At 44.0% G+C, this 20,345-nt stretch overlaps 1 protein-coding gene across 3 annotated transcripts in view; it reads right to left on the bottom strand.

The window, feature by feature from the left end:
- Positions 1-6,617: 6,617 nt before the first annotated feature.
- Positions 6,618-20,345, bottom strand: part of ttll7 (tubulin tyrosine ligase-like family, member 7) — a 52,909-nt gene continuing 39,181 nt past the window's right edge. For all 3 annotated transcript variants that reach the window (XM_084676013.1, XM_084676012.1, XM_084676014.1), the window contains 6 exons: positions 20,003-20,295; positions 19,389-19,523; positions 17,185-17,265; positions 15,809-15,969; positions 12,374-12,547; positions 6,618-8,581 (listed from right to left, as the gene is read on the bottom strand). In XM_084676013.1, coding sequence (XP_084532139.1) covers positions 8,458-8,581; positions 12,374-12,547; positions 15,809-15,969; positions 17,185-17,265; positions 19,389-19,523; positions 20,003-20,295 — 968 coding nt within the window. In that variant the 3' untranslated portion in view covers positions 6,618-8,457. The remainder of the gene's footprint in view (positions 8,582-12,373; positions 12,548-15,808; positions 15,970-17,184; positions 17,266-19,388; positions 19,524-20,002; positions 20,296-20,345) is intronic.

Raw genomic sequence — 20,345 nt, 5'->3', positions numbered from 1 at the left:
TTTACAACATGCTATATGTTGCTCCACACTGTTGGGAGAGAAAGCCATTCTGGATGGGGAGAGAAAATAATACTTTCATCCAGACAGGGGAAAGTGGCTGCGGTTCTGCCACTCACCTCTCCCTAACTCCATCTCTGTTGTGTCTGAGCAAAGCCCTGATTTAGTCCTACCCCCGGTCTGGTGAATGGCTGACCGTCTGCAGCTTTCCCATTCTCCTCAGATACAGACAGACTAAAGCTCTCTTAGGGAATGAAGAGCTCAGACACACGGACGGGAGTAGTGTGAGTGGCAGGGGAGGTTAAGGCACAGACACAGACAGGCGGTTTCTGTTTGATGGCTCGGTCTAAGCATAACACTCCCACGGTTTCGTACTCAGTGTAGTCGGCATGTTGAATATTAGTCAGCCAAGATGTGTGTGTGTGCATGCGTGTGTTTGTCGTGGGTGAATGTGTTTCTCCTCTCTGTCTCTCCACTTAGGAGTATTTATCCCCTGATAGGATTTTTCTTAGAGCAAGAAGGAAGGATATGATCAATTAAACATTATGGGATGAGACTTAATAATGGTAGCCTCAGTTGAAGGCAAGTTTTCTGTTCCCTTCCGTCACCGTGACATAAAACGTCTCAGATCATCTGACTTCTCAAGTCAGTGTGTGCAGCAATTAAAATGATTACCAAGCAAAAGGAAAAATACTTTTTTAGGAGAGTCTGGCATTTTAAAGCTCAGTTGATATCATTTCCGTCCTATTTTTTCCCCCTTTCCTCTTCACCTCTGCCACACTCATCTGTACGCCATTTGAAGTTTTCAGTGTTTTCAACTTGAAAACCTTATCACATACTCTCTGATGATACGCCACCACAAAGTCTATGTTGAAAGCCAGGAGATGGCTCAGAGAGTACAGCGGAATCTAACCAATAACTAGTGCAAATATATGTGGATGTGGAAAGGAGAAACAGAAATAGGGCATTAATCCTGTTATTTATCTCAGTGTGACAGGTTGTCAAATACAATCATCACCTAGAGTCAATAGGAGCCAATAGCTCAAGGCAATTGTTCTGGTACTCTTCCAGAACTGGCCTGTCGCCCACTTCTCTGGGGGTAATTCAGCAAGTTCAATTACTAAAACAGACCCGAACAGAGAATCAGAGACCTGTGCACAACAGTAACGTTTCACCCACACATTTTTTAATGTGTGGGTTAAAAGCAGAGCAGGCATAAGTGGGACATGAATATAGAATTGCATTAGACTTGAGAAGTTGACTGAGGCCTAGAATATTTCCCCAGACCTCTCAGTTGTTCAAAAGAGTTTAAAACCTTTCCAAACTAATTGTTTCATCATTCTTGATTTAATTTCATTCTTGATGAACATTACTATTGGGCATCTGCTCTTTCATCTATGGACTAGATTAAAACATGCATTCAACTTTATGAAGCATGTTGCAAACCATTTATTAATGCTTTGTAAATAATCTATAAGTGCTTTTCATGGCTTATTGGTGTGTGTATGTTTATGATGTCATACATTTCGGTGTCCAAGAGATCAGAGTCAAAGATGATTATAACATATTTCATATAACATAGTTCTAGACAATAACTAATACAACCTAACTAATAAACTAATAACTAACAACAATGTATGAATGAAGAATATTGTCTTACAATATAATACTGTTATAAAACTGTTATGTGGATATTATCACTCGTCTAATTGGAACTTTCACAAAAAAACATTCTCACAAAAAAATCCCTCTGATTGAAAGAAGACCAAGTTAATCATTATTGCAATAACACAGCCAACACACTCCGTTTAATTCAAGGATACAGCCTCGCCTGATCTGGAAGATACTCAGATAGTGTCAAGAAAAGATGCCAATTAGTTTAAGTTGGAGGGGGAGGATGAACATTACGGTAATTATTGAAACTAGAGTTGCTTGGGTCTTCTAAAAGCCTTTGAGGATACAGTAACAAGTGAGTCATATTAAGTCCCCAGGCTAATTGACTTCTGTTAGACTATCCAACTTTTGAATTGATTCTACAGCTCCCCTGAGGCATTATAAGTACTCGGAACAGTGTCTGACCTGTCCTATCATGTACGTTTTTTTTATTCTCCCCTTCAGTCCAGCAACAACATGATCTGCTTACAACCTGAAGAAAAAGTTTAAAGTGAAGAAAAGTTCACAAAAGTTATGAAGGACCTTGAGCAGTATGTATGCTTCCTAAGGCTGTCGGCAACAAGACAAAAGCTTCAAAAGACTGTCTTCTGACTCATAATGGCAGGAAGATAACAGCTATGTTTACTAAAGTGATTTCATGCAAAATTCCACATATCGAGTGCATCACAAACACTAGCTTTCAGCAGCTTTGCTTCACTTATGAAGACACAAAACAATCTCAGCCCCTTTCTCTTCCCCCACTCATACAAAACACACATACACACATACTTAAACAAAATTATACATTTGAAGTTATTACATATAAAAAGGAAAATCTTGATCTATGTCTAACTTGGAACATTTGTGAGTAACAGACAGAAATCCAAACCATTCTAGATCCTTGCAAAGACAGCCTAGCAACAGCAATTATATTTACAATTCATTTACTTCTCTCTCAAAATTTGGAAAAGGAATGCCAATGAATGTTTGTATTTGTGTAAACCAAGTAAAGCATACAATTTTCTTAATTTTTTTGGTCAGTGCTCTTCAGCCTATAAATATGCAACAAAGGATGAACCAAATAATAAATATCTACATCAAGATGACCAACAGCAAGAATTTCTTTCAGTTCATCCCTTAAAAAAGAGCCTTAAGACTTCAGACAGATCATAGCAAGTAGTAACCACTGTCCATCGTATTGTTCAGAAAAACTGTTCAACAGACTAAGCCCCATTGATGACAGCCACTTGCAGTGGAGCCACAGAAATAATGGGAGAATGAGGCAACTCAGACTCAAAGAGAGTATTTTGTGCTGAAGTAGAGTTCACTGGGGTCACAAGGTTCTCTGCTTCCAGTTGGAGTGGATGAGGTCATTGATAAGTCCACACCTGTTGATGCAATCCAGATCTTCAGAAGAACAGAGTTTGACGAGTGTTTGTCAAGATAAGCGAGATCTTACAAAGCATTCTACAGTGAAAGCTTCTGAGCTCAGATTAACCCACATCCTTGGTTCTGTACTCCAGCCAGGTCATATTTGAAAGGAGCTGAGTGGGGGACGGATGCAGAGAAACACTCAGACTGGCCAACACCGAGCACAGACCGGAAGGGAATGATAGGTCGATCCTAAAATAAATGTAGCTGATATTGGTTGGGGATTAGTATGCTGTCATACTCATCACAGACAAACAAGCAGACAGATGACAGATGGATGAATGGACAGCCAGGCAACAGACAGAGACACAGACAGGAATGGGTCAGAATCAGAAATTGAATTTGTAAAATGTTTACGGTCTATTCAGAAGAGCTTCCTTCAGAGTCAGTCAATGAGTACAAAACACTTAGTTACCAACGCTCCAAACAACTGAGGTTGATGTCCACTGACTGAACATAGCTGCGTTCCTTGACACTCCAGTAAGCGGGGGAGGGATAGAGGGATGGGAATGGGTTAGGTGGGGAGTGTGTGAAAGAGTGATGGTGGTATGGAGGGGAGAAAGGAGGGAGTGAGGATAGCAGACAGGAAGATATGTGAGAACAGAGAAAGAGGGATGGAGTGACAGACAGGTGAGAAAAAGGGGAACGAAGGCGGGAAGGAGAAAGAGATTGACAGCGGCAGTGACCGAGTGACGAAGGGACGCCGAAAAGAAATAAGGCCAGTGATAGAACGACTGAAGAAAGCTGGTTGGAAAGGAGAGACTTGAGAGAAAACCGAGAGAAGGAGGGAGGGAAGGAGGGAGGGTGGCTGGCTGGCTGGCTTGCTGGCAGAGAAACCATCCAACAGCTGCTCCCTTCGTCCCCCAGCTCAGCGGTGGACTAATAGGCAGCGTTGCCCCGTCTCATGTCTTGCAGTGTGGCTAGAGGGAATATATTGATAATATCCACCCGTATGTCTCAATCCCTCCCCCCGAGGCACCAACCAGGAAGAGGACATGGAGTCCCTGGGCAGCTGTTTGGCTCTCAACACCTTCTCTTTCTCTCTCACCCCTCTATCATTCTGTCCCTCTCCCACTCTCTCTCGCTTTCTCTTGCTTGCCCCTTCCCTTTCTCTCTCTCTCTCTCTCTCTCTCTCTCTCTCTCTCTCTCTCTCTCTCTCTCTCTCAAGAGATGACATGAACAAAAGAGTGAGAGAGAGAGAGCAATGTAAAAGTGTGTGAGAAATACGACAAAGAAAGAGAATCTGAGAAAAGAGGCTCTGTGGGAAAAGAGTGTGAGAGAGTATTGGAGATGGAGAGCTGGGAGAACGAAAAGATGGCGGGGGATGGATATTGAGTCTTCCTCAGAAGTGATAATCCAGACACCAGAAGTGGAATTTCCTCTCACCTCTCTCTCCAACTTGTTAGCAAGAGAGTGTTACTCCAGACACGCTTTCATATAGAGCTCCATTAAATTTTTGCCATCATAACCAGGCCTATACTCTACTCCCCAGACTTACTCTGCAGGTGGCTTTGATAGTCCTCCATCTGTGGAGGCCTGTGGACTGTGGGCTCAGGTTTGATGTCACCTCTTTGGTTAGGAAAGAATAAGTGTACTTGTTCATCTCATTTAGAGATGGACTCAGGGTGTAGGGAGAGAGTGCCCCGGCCTCTCAGACAGATGTCGACTGGTTGGAGCAAACACATCCAAATTAGCAGCAAAGGGAATAACAAAACCTACGGAATGACTTCAATTGAAACAAAGCATTTAAAGAGACGGTCAGACTAATCTGAGGGATAACTAATACGGCTTAAATTGAGTCTGTTGGGGTGGATACAGTATATAGCGTTGTGAGGAGGTGTTTGGGGGGGGGGGGGGACCGAAAACACACATTCCAGATCACAGGAGTCCTTTTCATTACAGGATGCACCGTTGTTCCTTAATTGGTTTGTTGATGAATGTTGCCTTTTGTACACATGGGGGAAAACAGTGAAAGGAATGACCTTTGAGATGAATACGCCAAAATCACCTTGAATTAGCTGAGCAACACACTGAGGAGGAAGACAGGAGGGCTGTTGGGAGAAAAAAAAGATTGGTGGGTGGGTAGGTGGGGGATATTGTTATCACTGGTGAGGTGATGTGCATGTGTGTTTTGTTTGTATCTGTCAGTCGTAGTCAGGTTCCCTTGCAGAGAGAGACACAGTACATCTCAGATTTGGATACCCGTAGACACACACAGTCATGCAGAAACACCCACAGGAATATAACCCCAAAAACCTAAAAAACACACATTTAGTGAGCTACGGGAACACATACTGATTTTAGATCACAAACATTCGGGACAATCCTACAAAATTGTGTACACACACACAAAAGACAATTTAAAGTTGTTTTCTGTGTGATAATACATGTTTGACCACATTTGACTATGTGACTACTATACTGTAGTGTTAAATGTGTAGATGAACATCATTCAATCTATCTCGAGCTGTACCACATAAAATCGACATTTAAAAGTCAATATACTCTGCAGTACATCTATTGGAAGCCTCTTCCATTTGACTGCCATATCGCAAATGTCAGTATGATCCCAATCGTGTATCCCACTTTCCTTAGTTTAGAGTGGATTAGGACCAAGTCAGAATTTTCTGAACGCCTGCCTTTTTCAGCCTTTTCACTTTGGTTAAGAGTGTTGGGCTTTATCACATCTGAACCATTCACCTCTCATGCTGCTTCCAAACCCTATTTTCACCCGAGCACATGGCCAGAGAGAAGAGGGGGCTTAAAGGCTCTGGAACTGGGTCATCCACAGGGACTTGAAGGGACACAAAAAAATGGACAGCTCTGTAATGCTGCCTGGACTGGGGACAGTGGAGGGATGGAGTAGGGGTGGGAAAGGTCAGGACAGAATGGTCCAGCGATGTAGCACAGGGGGATATTTTTGGACGGCGCAATGGTCCGGAAACACTGGGCTGTCACTGTTTGCTCGTTTCTTGTGGGGAGGCCATGACCGATGTTGGAGGGACTCAATGTTTTACCCTTCACCTTTCTTCCCAACAAAGACATCGAGAGAGAAGGAGAAACCGAGGGAGAGGAAGATAAAGCGCGAGAGAGTGAGAGAGAGATAGAGGAAGAAATTAGATACATGGGGGTCAGTTTGGCTGCTGCATCAGGCCAGAGGAAGCAGGACACAAACCAGGTGTGTCTGAGAATGTGTGTGTCACAGTGTGTTCGCGTGTGAATGAAGACATGTCCACCTACATACCCCAGGGCCTCTCAGGTCAGGACAAGACAAGGCATGGCTGTGATAGTGCCGCACACACTTGTCACATTCTTGAGGTGAGTACCAGCTTGTCTTGAGGTAACTGTCACCTGTCCACAACTCGATGTTAGGTTTGCCTCCCCCAACCATGCTGCCAATATTTCTGTGTCCACACCTCTAACAGCCACATTCCTGCACTTTATTTGTGTGGTCTTTCATTGGGACAGAAGTTCACCTAGGAACTAGCAATATACAACAGCAAGAGAAAAACAAGACAGTGAAATATAACTTACTTTTAAGGATTTTATTGCTATGGAAACAAAGATCCCTACCTAAAATGGCAGAAAAGTAAACTAATGCAAATTCTGGCAAAATAAGATATTTGGCATTGTGAAATGATGATCAGTATAGGGAACAGTACATCAGCATTTTAGCACAGCATTTTTAGCTATTAAATCAGTTTTATAATTGTAATTGGTTTACTGTATCATAGTTATATGTAAACTATCACCTTGAAAACTTAAACCAATAAATTACATGCGAGCCCAGTCTATCCTAAAACATCCTAACACTGACTGTCTCTCCCTATTTAACATTGAAATACCTACTTATTGAGGTTTTACCATACTTGATCACATTTGCACCTTAATTAAAGGACCAGTTGAAGACATTAGTGGATATGCTGGAGCCTTGGCACATAGCTGTTCTCTGACTGGCACTTGGACGTGCAGGGCTGGCGTTGGGGAAATAAACCACAGCTGCTAAAACACTGTGTGATAGCTCCATGTCTGAGAGGTAAAGCCCTGCAGTTAGCAGTGCGGTATGCTACAACTGGGTTACATTTCAACCACGTTATCTTCAACCTCCACCTCAGGTTAACACTCACCATCAATCATTTGCTGTAAAAGCAATGTGTTTTATGATACAAAACATGTAATTAAGACTTCAGACTTGTGTGAGTGTATCTATAAAAAAAAAAAGTAAAAAAAAACTATGACAATAAAAAAAGATTCAAGTATTACCTGTATTCAGTTGTCTATAAACTGTTTCTGGGTGAGGGACTATGATCTAAGCATGCAAAACTGTCTTACCTTCTAAACTGCCTGGCCTAATTTTAATTACCTTTATATGTGCAAAGTCAACAAATTCACCAGTGGTGAAATTTTAGGGTGGCTTTAGGTTAAAGTTTGAGTATCCATGGGTATCTATGTGTGCTAATTTTCAACACAAAAAAAAGTCAGCTAATGTTTATTTAAGTAAGCTTCTCTCGGCACTTCTCTGCACATTGGGCTAAATTGATTTAAACAGAGTGTTTGTCGAAACAAAAAATAAAAAATCTGAAATAAGTTAAATACATAAATAAATAAATAACCGACAGCACCAACAAATATTTTGCATTTGCCATAACCAGCAAAAATAAGCTTTGTTATTGTTGTTTTTTTAGATTTTTTTTCCACTTTCTCGAAGGGTTTGTTGATCTCATTCCATCTGCATTCGGCGGACTGCATTCACTGCATTCATGGAATATCTTACAAAATAAATTAAAACAATCCTGGTAGAGTAAAGTAATTTGTTTCTTCCCCTTTACAGTACCATGACATGTAACTGTTTAGTGAGCAGGTATACAACAGCAGGTACAAGGGATTGGGGTTAAAAGAGATGTAGAGAAGCAGAGAGAGGAAAGAGAGAAAAACAGGTCACAGGGGAAAAGATAGAGAGCAATAAGAAAATCAGGAGCCAGCAGGGCAACCTACAAGTGGAACTGACCTACTGTCTGACACTGATAGGAGCGGGGCCCAAATCATGGGTAAAGTAGGATGGCTGGACTGAGCTGGGCTGGGCCGGGCCAGGACTCTCTGAGATAAAGTGGGCTTGTCAAAGCCAAACTGGACAGGAGTTCGACGCGGCTGTTAATCTCCCCCATATGCTCTGGTCTTGCTCGGCTGCCCCCAGGGCCTTGGTCAAGGTCCAGAGTCCAAAGTTCAGCCCTCTCACCTCAGCAGGGATCTGGGATCAGGGATCTTGAGGGTGGTGCTTGGTTTGCTGCTGGTTGGATGGTAGGTGGGGGTGCATGGGAGGGGTAGGGGTGGGGGGTAGGGTAAGGGGTCAGGTGCGGTCCAAGACGTGTGACCAACTCAGAACTGCCCCATCCTGGTGGTGAAGAGGCTACGCGAGCGGGGCATGGCTGCCGAGGACACTCGACCAAAGCTGGACGAAGGCCACTTCATGACGAACTGGGAGGTCACTGGCAGCAGATACCTGGACAGACGGGTAAGAGAGGAGGATGGAGGGGGAGGAGGAGGGATTGGAGGGAGAGCATAATGATCGGATTAGACAAAGGTCATCATCAAGAGATCAAGGCATATTAACCTCTACCCTTCCTGCTCACCACAGCAGAGAATCCCTACTTTAGAGGATTACAACACCACCCAGCCTATACAGAACTTGCTGCCCATTATTTTTCTTCTTCCACAAATAAAGCGCCAGCACTAGGCTCTGTCTGATAACGTATGACTTTGTCTGCCGTAGAGAGCCAGACCTCTCTAACAGAGTTCCACTATGTGAGAATGAGATGGGTAGCAGGATGAGGAGGAGTGGGGAGCCTGGTGGAGTCTCTAGAGCAACTTCAATACATGTGAGACAGGGCATCAAATCCAGGGTGTATGTTCAGCAGGCAATAGGTTTTTACATTAATGAAAGTGCTGTGAGTAGTTTTTACATTCCTAATATAAAGCCTTCTCTGGTGAAAAATTATTACTGACCATGACCCTATTCAAAATCTTTAGCTGTAATGTAAACCACTACAAAAACACTTTTCATGGTTTAAAAACAGAAGCACAATATGCTAAACTGACAGAGAGTTCTTGATTTCTAACGACAAATTCACAAAACAGACAGTACCTGTATGAATTACAGAGTGTGAAATAAAATCTTCTGTTAGCTAGCAGATAGCAGGGTTCAGTCTGACATGCTTTTCCAGTAAAATAGCTCCTGGACAAATTAGCTCTTAAAGCCGACCAAAAAAAGCCTTCCGCTGGAGCCGGGGGCATCTGCAGCAACAGAGCCCGACCCAGGAGAGTTGGAGGGATTCAAATTAACTTCATTTAGTTCAAGAAGAATGTCCTTGAAAGCGCCCAAGTGGGCCGTAGGTACTTGTCAAGCACATCTTTTTTTCCCACAGTCCACTCACAGGCTTTTGTACCACTCAGCCCGTGTAAGGCCAAGCAGCTGAGCGGAGGACAGAGTTATATCCCCGCTAACTTCTAATATCCGTCGCACTGCTTGCAAAATTACAATGCTTTGTTTCTGGAGTGACATTTTGACTCAAGTCTGTGTCACCTGATTTCTTCCCTCTGGGTTTCTTATTACCTTTATTTGTAAGTTACAGCATCTTGCTCATATTTAACCATTTTTATTTTTTCATTATTTGAAACGGCATAGTTATTCTGAGGGATCAGGCTTTCGGGGCAGTGTATTTCCTCCCGTCATGGGAGGAATTAAAGTCAAATATATGGCAACTGTAAATTCTTTGTGCTCAGGTATTCACTTTGAAAACACTGTTCATGGTATATAACACGTGAAAAGACTTCCTCACGTCCAAATGCTCTCTCTCTTTTTCCTTCCCTCGCTCCTTCCCTCTGCGGGGTATGTTTAATTGGCCGCGTGTAAAATCATCGAGCTCTTCCGCGTTTGATCATACAGGAATTCTTGGAACGACCTGCCTGCTTGAAACCCAAGAGAAGGGGCTTGCTTGTGCCGAAGCCCTACTTCAGTCCAATCCATCAATGGGGGATGAGACGCACCACTCATTACATGCAAAACTCACCCTCATGCGCCTCCATCCTCTTACGGACGCGCGCTTCTCAAGGTCTCCGCCGGAGACGCAGCTGCCACGGTGAATTAGCAAGGCACGCAAAGGACGCTAACACCGCCGCCAGAGACCGGGAGAGGTTGTTAGCAAACTGACGCAATCAGATGCCACGCTGCACGGGGAGGGGTTTGAAGGTTACTGTCGACCAAGTCAGCGACTAGACCTCAATTAACCCTGATTAGTACGCTACGCTATTACGCCGCCGACAACTTAATAAACAAGGTCAGAAAAGTTTTGCGTGATTTCCTGGAAGAGCCTTCAAGGATGTCATTAGACTTGAACAAAATTCTACGGAGACAGTCAGTCATATGGTTGTCATGGTGTAGTTAGAACTAAGCTTGGCTAAACCAAAGCCTGAGTGACTGCTGACACACCTGAACTAGGTTAACGGATTGCAGTACTTGCGGAAGTGGGTTCAGTATGTGTGCTTAATAGAAACCCCAGACCCTTCTCACTCGCCCTCTCCAGTGTGTGCAAAGCCCGCAGAGAGAGAGAAAAGGAAAGAGTGTGTAGGAAGTGCAGACCAGAGGTGGCTTCAGGTGCAGAGCAATGAGTGGGGTCAGCCAGAGAGCGCAATAGGAGGTGGGCGAGTCGATTTCTGTGTAGACAGAGGTGACAGGTGCAAGATGGTGCTCTTGTCGTACACAGACATAATTCTCCCATCGAGACAAAGCATATGCAGTCTAATGGCAAATTAACCATAATAGCCTCTCCTATGAGGAGTGGGTGGGTAGAGGCAATGGGGGCATTCCCTGCTTGTTTGACAAGCTGAGGCAGAGATAGCTCAATGCTGCGAAAGGGAGCGACCGGCTGCTAAGGGAGACATTTTGTGTCAGTGACGGGGAAGAAGGTGACGTTACTGGCTGTGAAATGCTCAGGCAGTTAGGAGGATTCCCTCAGGGTGGCATGATACAAGGCTGTTGCCCAACAGTCTCATTACGTCTCCTTTCCCTTGTCTCCTTTCCCTGATATACTCATCTGTACAAAATAAATGTATGAAACGGATTTGCTTAATACGCATCTATGCACCAACCAATCAATTCTATACCAGTTGCTACGCTGAGAGTCACTGAGAGAATGGAGAGAAGACCGTGGTAGGCTGTTGGGACAAAGCCGTAGTGCTGGTGTGCTGCCGGGAGCAGAGGGGTGAGAGGGGTGGGTGGAGTCGAAAGAGGGTGGATGGGAAAGTGGGAGGGGCCAGTGAAAGCAAGCAAAAACCTGCATCAAGGGGCGAGTAGGCGGAGCAGGAAGAAGCAGCAGAGGTGGGGCCATAGCAAGAGGCCAATGGAGAGCTTCGTCACAGCCCACACATATGACCACACACAAGCACACACACACACGCACAGAGAGACAGACCAATGCATGCTTTAATGGACAGAAACTGAACCACACCCACATCCATTTTTAAGGGCAACTGCGTACCAGGATACTATATATCAAATTAATTCTTGTTGGCGACAGGATTCAATCAGATTATAGTACATCTCTAGCTCTACCTGAAATATTGCTATCTCCAGCTACCCACCCCTGAACCCTTGTATCATTGGAAGAGGTGTTGGTTTATTCCAAGTTCCAGATTGCATCCTTTTAAAAAGTCCCTTGTGTGTAAAGGCAAAAAGTACATTACTAAAGTTTCTAACGGTGCAAAACGATAGCCCTGTTAGCTGTGTATGGGGTTATGAATCAACCAAAGCTTTGCTCCAGAAAAAGAGGTCCTCCTAAGGTCATTTGTGGCTAGGCTCATCTGGGTTCTAATTGAATTAAGCTAGCCTCGGGAGGGCTTCACTAACCTGCACACTAATCTGAGGGTCATTATTTTCTGTTAACAGCACCCCCCCCCCTTCTGCCAACCCCCACCACCGTCTACCCTCCTTTCCCACAAGCTTTCAAAGTTCACTCGCTCAAAGCCAAATGTCGACTCCTTGGAGGGATGTAAAAATAGCACAGGTCTGATTTTAAGGGTTATGTATCTGGAAGGATGAGATAATATATAATATTTATTTAAAATGTTTTATTTATATATTTTTTATATTATATATAAAAAATATATAAAAGAAGCATGCAAGGTTCCGGAGAAGAGGGCACTGATGACCCAGACGGTGTCAAATGAGAGTTTATGCGTGTGTGTGCCATTTGTGTGTGTCACTTTACATGGCTTTGCATGCTTTGTGTGGCCTCACCTGGTGTCGTCCCATTCGGGACTCAGGCCTGTGAGGGAGCCCCTGGACTCTGAAACAAACTTGTAGACGACCAGTAAACAGTGTCGGCAGAGCTGCACCAGCCTCTTACAGCACTGCAGCTGCTGGGGGGTCACCATCTCACTGCTCTTACTGAAGATGGTCTCCCACGAAGACCTGTGAGAGGGAGGCGTGCACACACACGCACAGGCATAGCCCCACACACAAGGACGCGGTCGCTCACACCCATGGAGACAGTCGCACAGACACACAAGGCACGCACATACACACACAAAGACAAAGACATAAAGAGGAGGATAAAAAAAATCCTGTACATTTAACCCTCTTTACAACAGTGGACATCCCCCTGACTGTGAGAGGCTCACAGCTGAAAGAGAACCAAGGGCCTCTGTTTGATGTCTTGCCGTTCTCAGTTCTTGGGGGGGCTTCAGAAAAGGGTTCACAAACGTGTTTTTTATTCTCTTCCCCACTCTCTAAGTCTCCTTTCAAAGCTCTGTTCAATGCTCCCACAATAGTCACAGCCGTGTCGGGCAGATAAAATATCAAACGGGAGGGGTGGAGGGGTGGGGGTGGCTGAGTGTACGTTAACCGGCGCTGATCTTAGCCGGGAAAGGGAGAAGTAGGCGCCGTCTCTCGCCGCATGGCTGCCGATTCCCTGTGGCGTTGATCTCGTAGGCTGCGGCCAGCGGCAATGGCATGGGTTGGGGATGAGGGGGGTGGCTTGTCTTGATCAAACGGAACCAGCATGTAGCGAGCCACTCAAGGGGGCCAGTGGTGACTACGGCTAATCCCCCCCACCCCCCCATCTCTAGGACTCTGAGCCGGTCTGCTTTGCTCAGGTGCTCGCAACTCTTTCCCCGATCTCTCGTTCCCCATCTCCCCATCTCGTTCCACAAACACATTGTTAGGTTCACTCTCTCCCCTGACTATCTGATGCTTTATTTCTTCATCTTTCTTTACAGTTATGCATACCAACTGTATACCAATAATTATTTGTGTGTAGCATCAGTGATGTCTATATAAAGGCCCCCATAAGGGTGAGACACCCAGGCAAGTACAGAGATTTTATATAATTAGGTCGTCATATTACAATCTGCATGTGTGTATGCAAGCCTTTGTGTGAATGCCTAATTTCTATAGGGACACAATCGAGGGGAATGAGTCGATCTATAAAAAGCCACTTACCGCTGGCTCAAGAATTTGTGGGGGGAAAAAATGATAATAAAAGTTGAGAGATATCAAAGGATTTCATAACAAACAGAAGTAGGGAGGAGAGAAATACAGGAACTACTTTAGCCTTTCCCCGCTCCTCTGTCCTCCCCTCTGTCTCACACCCCTAGTTCTAAAAAGCCATCATAAACAAGAATATCTATGGCCTTATTATGTGAACAGAGAAGAACATGTTGCTTTCATCCTTGGAGCTCTCAGAAGGATGAGAAGAGCAGACGGTCTGAGTCATTTCCCTGGGGCATATCAACAAGCAAATACTTAAACTGTCAATCAATCAGGTATAAGAGAGAGTGGTGGTCAATAAGATATATTGCTTGTCATTTTTCTGTGGTATAGAGTTCTGGGAAAGAAGGATACTTCATCAGTGCTTTCACCACACTTTGTCAATGCTATACTGCATTCTACTATTGGAACAACAATTCAGTTGGAAGACAGGCTTTTCAATAACATTACTTGCTAATAAGGGATTTAGTTTGAAGGAGTCGATAAAAAGGGCAGCCTTTAGTCAAACAAATTTAATAAAGAATTCTAACCTAATTATTGAACAGTAGCTTTGTCTTTTATGCGTTTTTTTTTGCCTATACAAACCAAATAACACTCTCAATGCCCCTGTCTGCCAAGAGCAGACATTCCTAAAATTAGTGTAGAATTTCTTTGTAGACAGTATATCTTGTCTATGACAGTTCATTTTCTATGAGAGATAGCTAGTTATCACAATCACATTCATATATTAAATTAGGTCTATGGAGGCTTGGTACATTAAAAACCAATGGGGCTTTTATCAATGGGGAGTTGCGTAGTAATGATTTAAGTTTTAAGACTTGTGACCAAAAGTATTAAGAAATTAATAGCGCTGTTGAATAACACATATGATTTACAGTTAACCTGTGGGCCTCCCTGCAATAGCCTTCTATCTAATAAATAAATAAATAAATAATGTTATTGTGTAAGACAGATGTTTAAGACCAGTGGGTACTATTGTACTCGGACTTCAACATGGTCTCAAGCTCAAACAGATTTATATCTATGTTTTTCTTTAAAACATATCTCTAATGTTACCACATTAAAGAAGAAGTGGACTAAAACAAAAACTAAAATACTTTTGTTAGAAAGGTCAAAGTGAATATGTCAGTTAAATGTACAGGATTGTCACCAAAATTGAAATGGCAAAGGTAAAAGGATGAATGTTCTGAATAATTCTGAATTGAACTTAAATTGCACTCATAACAATTATTTGCTGACTTCACTTTATTACAGTTGAACTATGTTAAAGTGTAATTTTGCTAATTGAGAAAATAATATTTACTAAAGAAAATCTAACAACATTCTGCCCTAAACCGACTCTGGGCAAGTAGAAATGTCACTCACCAAAAAAGACCCACACCAGTCTTTCATTCAGTATCCAACTTCGCCATCCAATAGGAGGACACCTTTGGTTTGCGGTACTTCCATACATCAACCATCACACATGTCACCAAATGCCTTCGAAAGGCCAATAGTGAGAGAGTAGAATCAGCAAAAGAATGCATTGAAACCATAATCACCTTTTCATTCATTTGCTGGTTCTTCTCTCTCACTATCCGAAACAAGACGCGACCTCCAGAGACCAAAATAATAAGCCACCCCTTCGGGCCTTCGACCGCACTGCATGATGAACTAAAGCTCCCGAAAGCCCACTCCATCCCTGGGACCCCACCCATGTTCTACACGGGGCCTTCAAATGGCTGCCTTCTGGAAAGGGGGCTGCAAACTCCACTCTCCCCCCCTTCTTCCTCTATCGCCTGGGACGGATCCCCACATCTACTGGTCTGACCCAGTCTCAGCATCCACCATCCCTGCTCCTGGAGTGCCAGCCAACACTCTCTCGCTCTTTAAGATTCTCATTTACTCATTATGTCTGCAACACGGTCACTGCCACTGTCATGTACTGTGTACTGTACTGCAATGTGGCCACTGTCTATCCTGTACTGTCATATATGTCTATTTGTGTGTCCTTATTGTGCCGGCGTCCAGGAATTGTCCCTCTGGGTTAAAAATAAAGTTAATTTGAATTGAAAATGTGTACCCAGGATTTCCATCTGTTTGTGAGGGCTGACTTCTCTGCCACATTCAGTGCCATAAACTGGTCTCTCCCATGTCAAACCCATGAGTGCTGGAGAGAGTGGTACGGTACGCTGGTAACCCTACCCAGTGTTGGAAAAGCAGTTCCACAGGCCTTGGCCGTGACTCCACAGCAGCCTGTTGAAAACGCGGTTAAAGAGACGGTACAGGTGTAAACTCTCCACGTCCGGCTCTTTCCAGATCCTCTGCAGTGCACAGCGCACGTTGGTACGTACTATGTCCAGAACCTACACATTGAACATTCGGCACGCAAACACATACAGGTGGGAGAGAAAAAGAGAGAGATGGATTAACGAATCAGGTTTTAAAACACGGTTTGAACAAAGGAGTCAGTTTTGAAAGAGTTGCAGGGAGACGCAAGGAAATCAATTAGCAGACCGGCGAGGGGGGGGGGGTTGATTTGATTCAATGTGAGGTTTTAAGGCTTCTTATTGAACACTCTCAACTTGAGGGGGTAAATGTTGAGTCTGGTACACGCCATCACAGACATGCATGCAAACATGCATACGCACATGTGTTCAAGAACAAACACATTGTTTCTTTCACACACATTGTGTAGACAAACGGACACACACACACATTCTGTCTCTCACACTTAATGTACAAAACATACACATGCATAGATGTGTAGACACACACCATTGTTTCTTTCACACACATCATGTACAACACGGACAGGAGCACACACATTCTGTCGCTCACACATCATGTTCAACAAAGGCGTTCACACACACACTGATCATGCAGCAAGTGTGGCGTTTGTACAAGCGTGACGCAGGGCGCGAAACCGGAGCATGGGCCGTGGCGAAGGGGAGCCGAGGAGAGAAGGTAATTACTCGAGAACGTCAGTATGGCTGGAGAACCGACGTCAGAAGTTACAGGGCGCTATAAAGACTCCTGCCTTCCTCCTCTCCTACCGACCCCCCTCCCCCCATCTCTCACTCAATTTTTTCTCTGTTGTTCTTAGCTGCAGTCTTTGATTCCTCCTATCTCATTAGTGATGTCTATGACTAGGATGATGTCTGGGCAGGCATGCCAGCTTTAATAGGCAGGCATGGGGCACAGGCACTGACACACACAGCCATGCACATTTTCTTAGACTTTTACCCAGCAGCCCACTATGGTAATATGAAGGCAGAGTGCAACATAAACCCTTCATACATTTATCACAAGCCTGTAACCTACAATTAACAAACACCATCTGACTAGAACATCAAATCCATCTTGACACTCATGTATTTTTCCATCTGGCCTTCTCTTTCTCCAACAAAACAATATGGTTTAATTACATTACATGGTTATTAAATCAAAGTTTTTCTCCCAATCTTTTTTTACTGACTTGTCAGATGGGAATCTTCGTAAAACAATACCTTGAATAGACAAAATGCTGCCCTAAAACGATCCTGGACCAATATCATATTTGTATTACAATTTGTACTCACCTTTCTTTGTTTGGTAGAGTCCAACTTTACCAGCCAATAGGAGGCCACCTTTGGTTTGTGGTATTTCCAGTTGTCTAGTATCTAAGCAGGAGAAGGCAGAGTACAAAATCAAGTAACTGTAAATAAACTTCTCTGCTCAATATAACTATGGGCCTACCTGAATATGACTCAAAATAAGTCTAAAAGCAAACAAAAGTGAAAAGAAATCGCCCCAAGACATTTTTTAAATGTATTTTAGACCAGCGTGTATACCACACAACACATGGCTGAGCTCTCTTCTTCTTGCTCCTTTGTGCCTCTCCCTCTCTCTCCCCCCTTTCTCTCTCTCACTCTCATACATCATCCCTCGTTACTCACAATCATCGTATACAGCCTGGGGGTATTGTTACTTTAGTATTCAAACCGATCAGGGTTTCTGCGTTTGCTTCGGTTTGCCTGTGAGACAAAATCAATGGCGGCGGAGAAGGAGAGATGGCAAGAAAAACCACGGACAAGCCTCGCTGCAACTCAATAGGCCTTTTCATTTAGCAAGGGGCTGGAGAAAGCGTGTTCTATAGACCCCGCCACCGCACCTTCATGGAACTCTATGGCCATCTGTCAATCTGTCAACTCTGCATTCAGACACGGATATAATTGACCTGAAGTGCTCTCTTTTATTTCTTTATTTTGCAGCTGTGGATGCGAGGATCAGGTTAAGGGAGTGTAATTTTTTTTTTTTTTTTTTTTATCAGTCCAAAACCTCAAGTTGAGCTTGACACTTTATTTCAGTCGTAAAAAGTGCTCTGCTTTTGTATTTGGTGCGTTTAATAGTGCGCGCCGCGGTAGAGATGACAAACACAATTATGAAACATTGACTATATTGGCATCTATAGGTCCATCTTTGTGAAAGGTTCCATGCTATTTAATTCCCATGTTTTGATTTCCAACGCTCATTTACGTAGTTGTTTGAGCATTTTTGCTGTTGTTGCTTTGTTGACTTACACCCTACCTCCCCAACATCCACTTATCTTGTAGCAATAGAGATCCCTGACAAAGACAGTTCCCACAGGAGAGCCTGCATATTGTACACTGTATAAGCACACACAGTGAATCAGACAGGGCCACAGTGGTACATAAGTAAACAGACCTCTCTACTCGTGTATAAAAGTCTTTACTTGAAGGCCCTGCCTCTGTCCTTGGAGAATCAACAGAGGGAGAATGAACAGAAATGCGAATATGCCTACCGCAAGCATGTGAAATGAGTGAGGTCTGTAAATACTGAATAAATACAAGTGTTAAATTGTGAGGCTCGTCAGTCTCAAGCATTCAAAGAGACAGACAGATGGATTCAAAGGAAATGTATTCCACGGACCCATCGACTCACAATTTCAATATGGTGAATAGAGCCTCTGTTTAGAAACGCGGTTTCAGATTGTTGCTGTACTTCACAAGAATGGGAAAAACATAACAACTATTATTGGATTCACTTTTGTTTCCTTTATATATACTTAGATCGACATGGTTTACTAGAGTAGCAAAATTCAATAATGCGTAGTTTCTAGACAAATGTTCCAGTTGCAGTGCATGATGCATTATGATTTCATAATTGAGGATGTGTGAATATTAACAACTAGAAATCCCCTGGGGTGAAATGTAGACTGTTGCATATTACTGGGGAAATAGGGCCTGTTATCTTTCCTACTGTATATGAATTGTGCTTTCCCTGTGAATATTGACCATTTACAGCGTTCCACCAACAACTTTTACGCGAATGCAAATGCACAACAATGAGCCAACCCCTCAAATTTAAATTGCACAAGTTGATAGTTCTCCGAGATTACTTCTCGTCTCCTGAGTGAACTGACAAGGGCTATAGGTGCATGCGTTCATCTGCATTTCCATGGTGCCCCTAATTAGGGCTGATTAACAGGACAGGTGTGTCGCTAATTGTCTCTTACGACCCTGACACACACACCCCCGCTACCCATCAGGGGAAGGAGACCATGATGAATACGCAGGTGCAGTAGGGAATATGGCGTGGCGTGATACAGCCCACGCCATGTTCACTAGGGTTGTCTCAAAGACAATAGGAGTCAGGCCAGACAGGTGGCTATTGTGGAGAGGTTAGTTATGGTCAGCAACAACCATCTCCACGTCGGCTCTGGGGATAACACACTTCCTCTTCTACAAACCCAATAACACGCACACACACCACACGCACACACCTCGTCCAGAACGGCATCGGCCTCCTCCTCTGTCTTCCCGGGGAAGCGTATTCTCATTGTGTTGAGGGCAGCCAAACTCTGCCTTGTCAGCTCAGTGTCTTGCTCCTTAGTCCTCATGTTCAGCATGGGCTCGCTCTACACACACACACACACACACACACAAACACAAACACATCAAGCAGACATACAAACACATGTTGGGGACAGAAAAGGTAGAGGAATGAAGACAAATGGGACCGTGATGCAGGCCGGCGTCCTTTCTTTTGTCCTGACAGGTGTGAGAGCACCAGGCTCTGACAGAGACAGACGCAAGTGGCCGTGATAAATAAAGAAAAGTCCACCGGCTCAATAGCAAGTAAACAAAACAATGGCCAACAGGAGCTATTGAACCTTCGTTCAGACAGGGTTTTAAGTGAAGAGACAGACACATTTAATTCTAGCAAGGGGGAATAAGTAGATTTAATTATGTGAAGTTCCGTGCTTTTGACACATATACTGCCTCTAGGATGTAGACAGAGGTCAACATTAAAAAGGAAAGATGGAAAATGAATGCAAAGGTAGAAAGGGAAGCGTTTGTGTGTGTGTGTGTGTACTGCGTGTGTGTGTTTTCTTACCATGTTAGAGTGGATTGTGCCCAGGCTGCTGCTGTGTGGCACTCTGTGGGCGGAGCCACTGCGGCTGAGCGAATGAGAGCGTAGGGAGGCGGAGTTTGGCCTCACCAGGGGCGTGGCCGAAGGAACTGAGTGTTTGGCCAGGGAGATCCGTGCCTCATTGGTTGGCGACTGGGTAGTGAGGGAGGAGATAGAACGCGGGCAGGAGATGGAGCGTCTGATTGGTCCAGAGAGTGTTGGGGAGGCGGAGGGACCCGGTTTTAGGGGTTTCATTGGAGACTTCCAGTGTACCCGACCTGGAAAAAAAAGTGGGTGAAGGAATTAGATGGTGACCTAAATAACTTGG

The sequence above is a fragment of the Hypomesus nipponensis genome, chromosome 16, assembly GCF_054491055.1.
Source record: "Hypomesus nipponensis isolate SF chromosome 16, ASM5449105v1, whole genome shotgun sequence".
In the NCBI taxonomy this organism is placed as follows: Eukaryota; Metazoa; Chordata; class Actinopteri; order Osmeriformes; family Osmeridae; genus Hypomesus; species Hypomesus nipponensis.
Note: the sequence above shows the minus strand (reverse complement) of the source record. Positions and strands in the feature narration are given on the sequence as shown.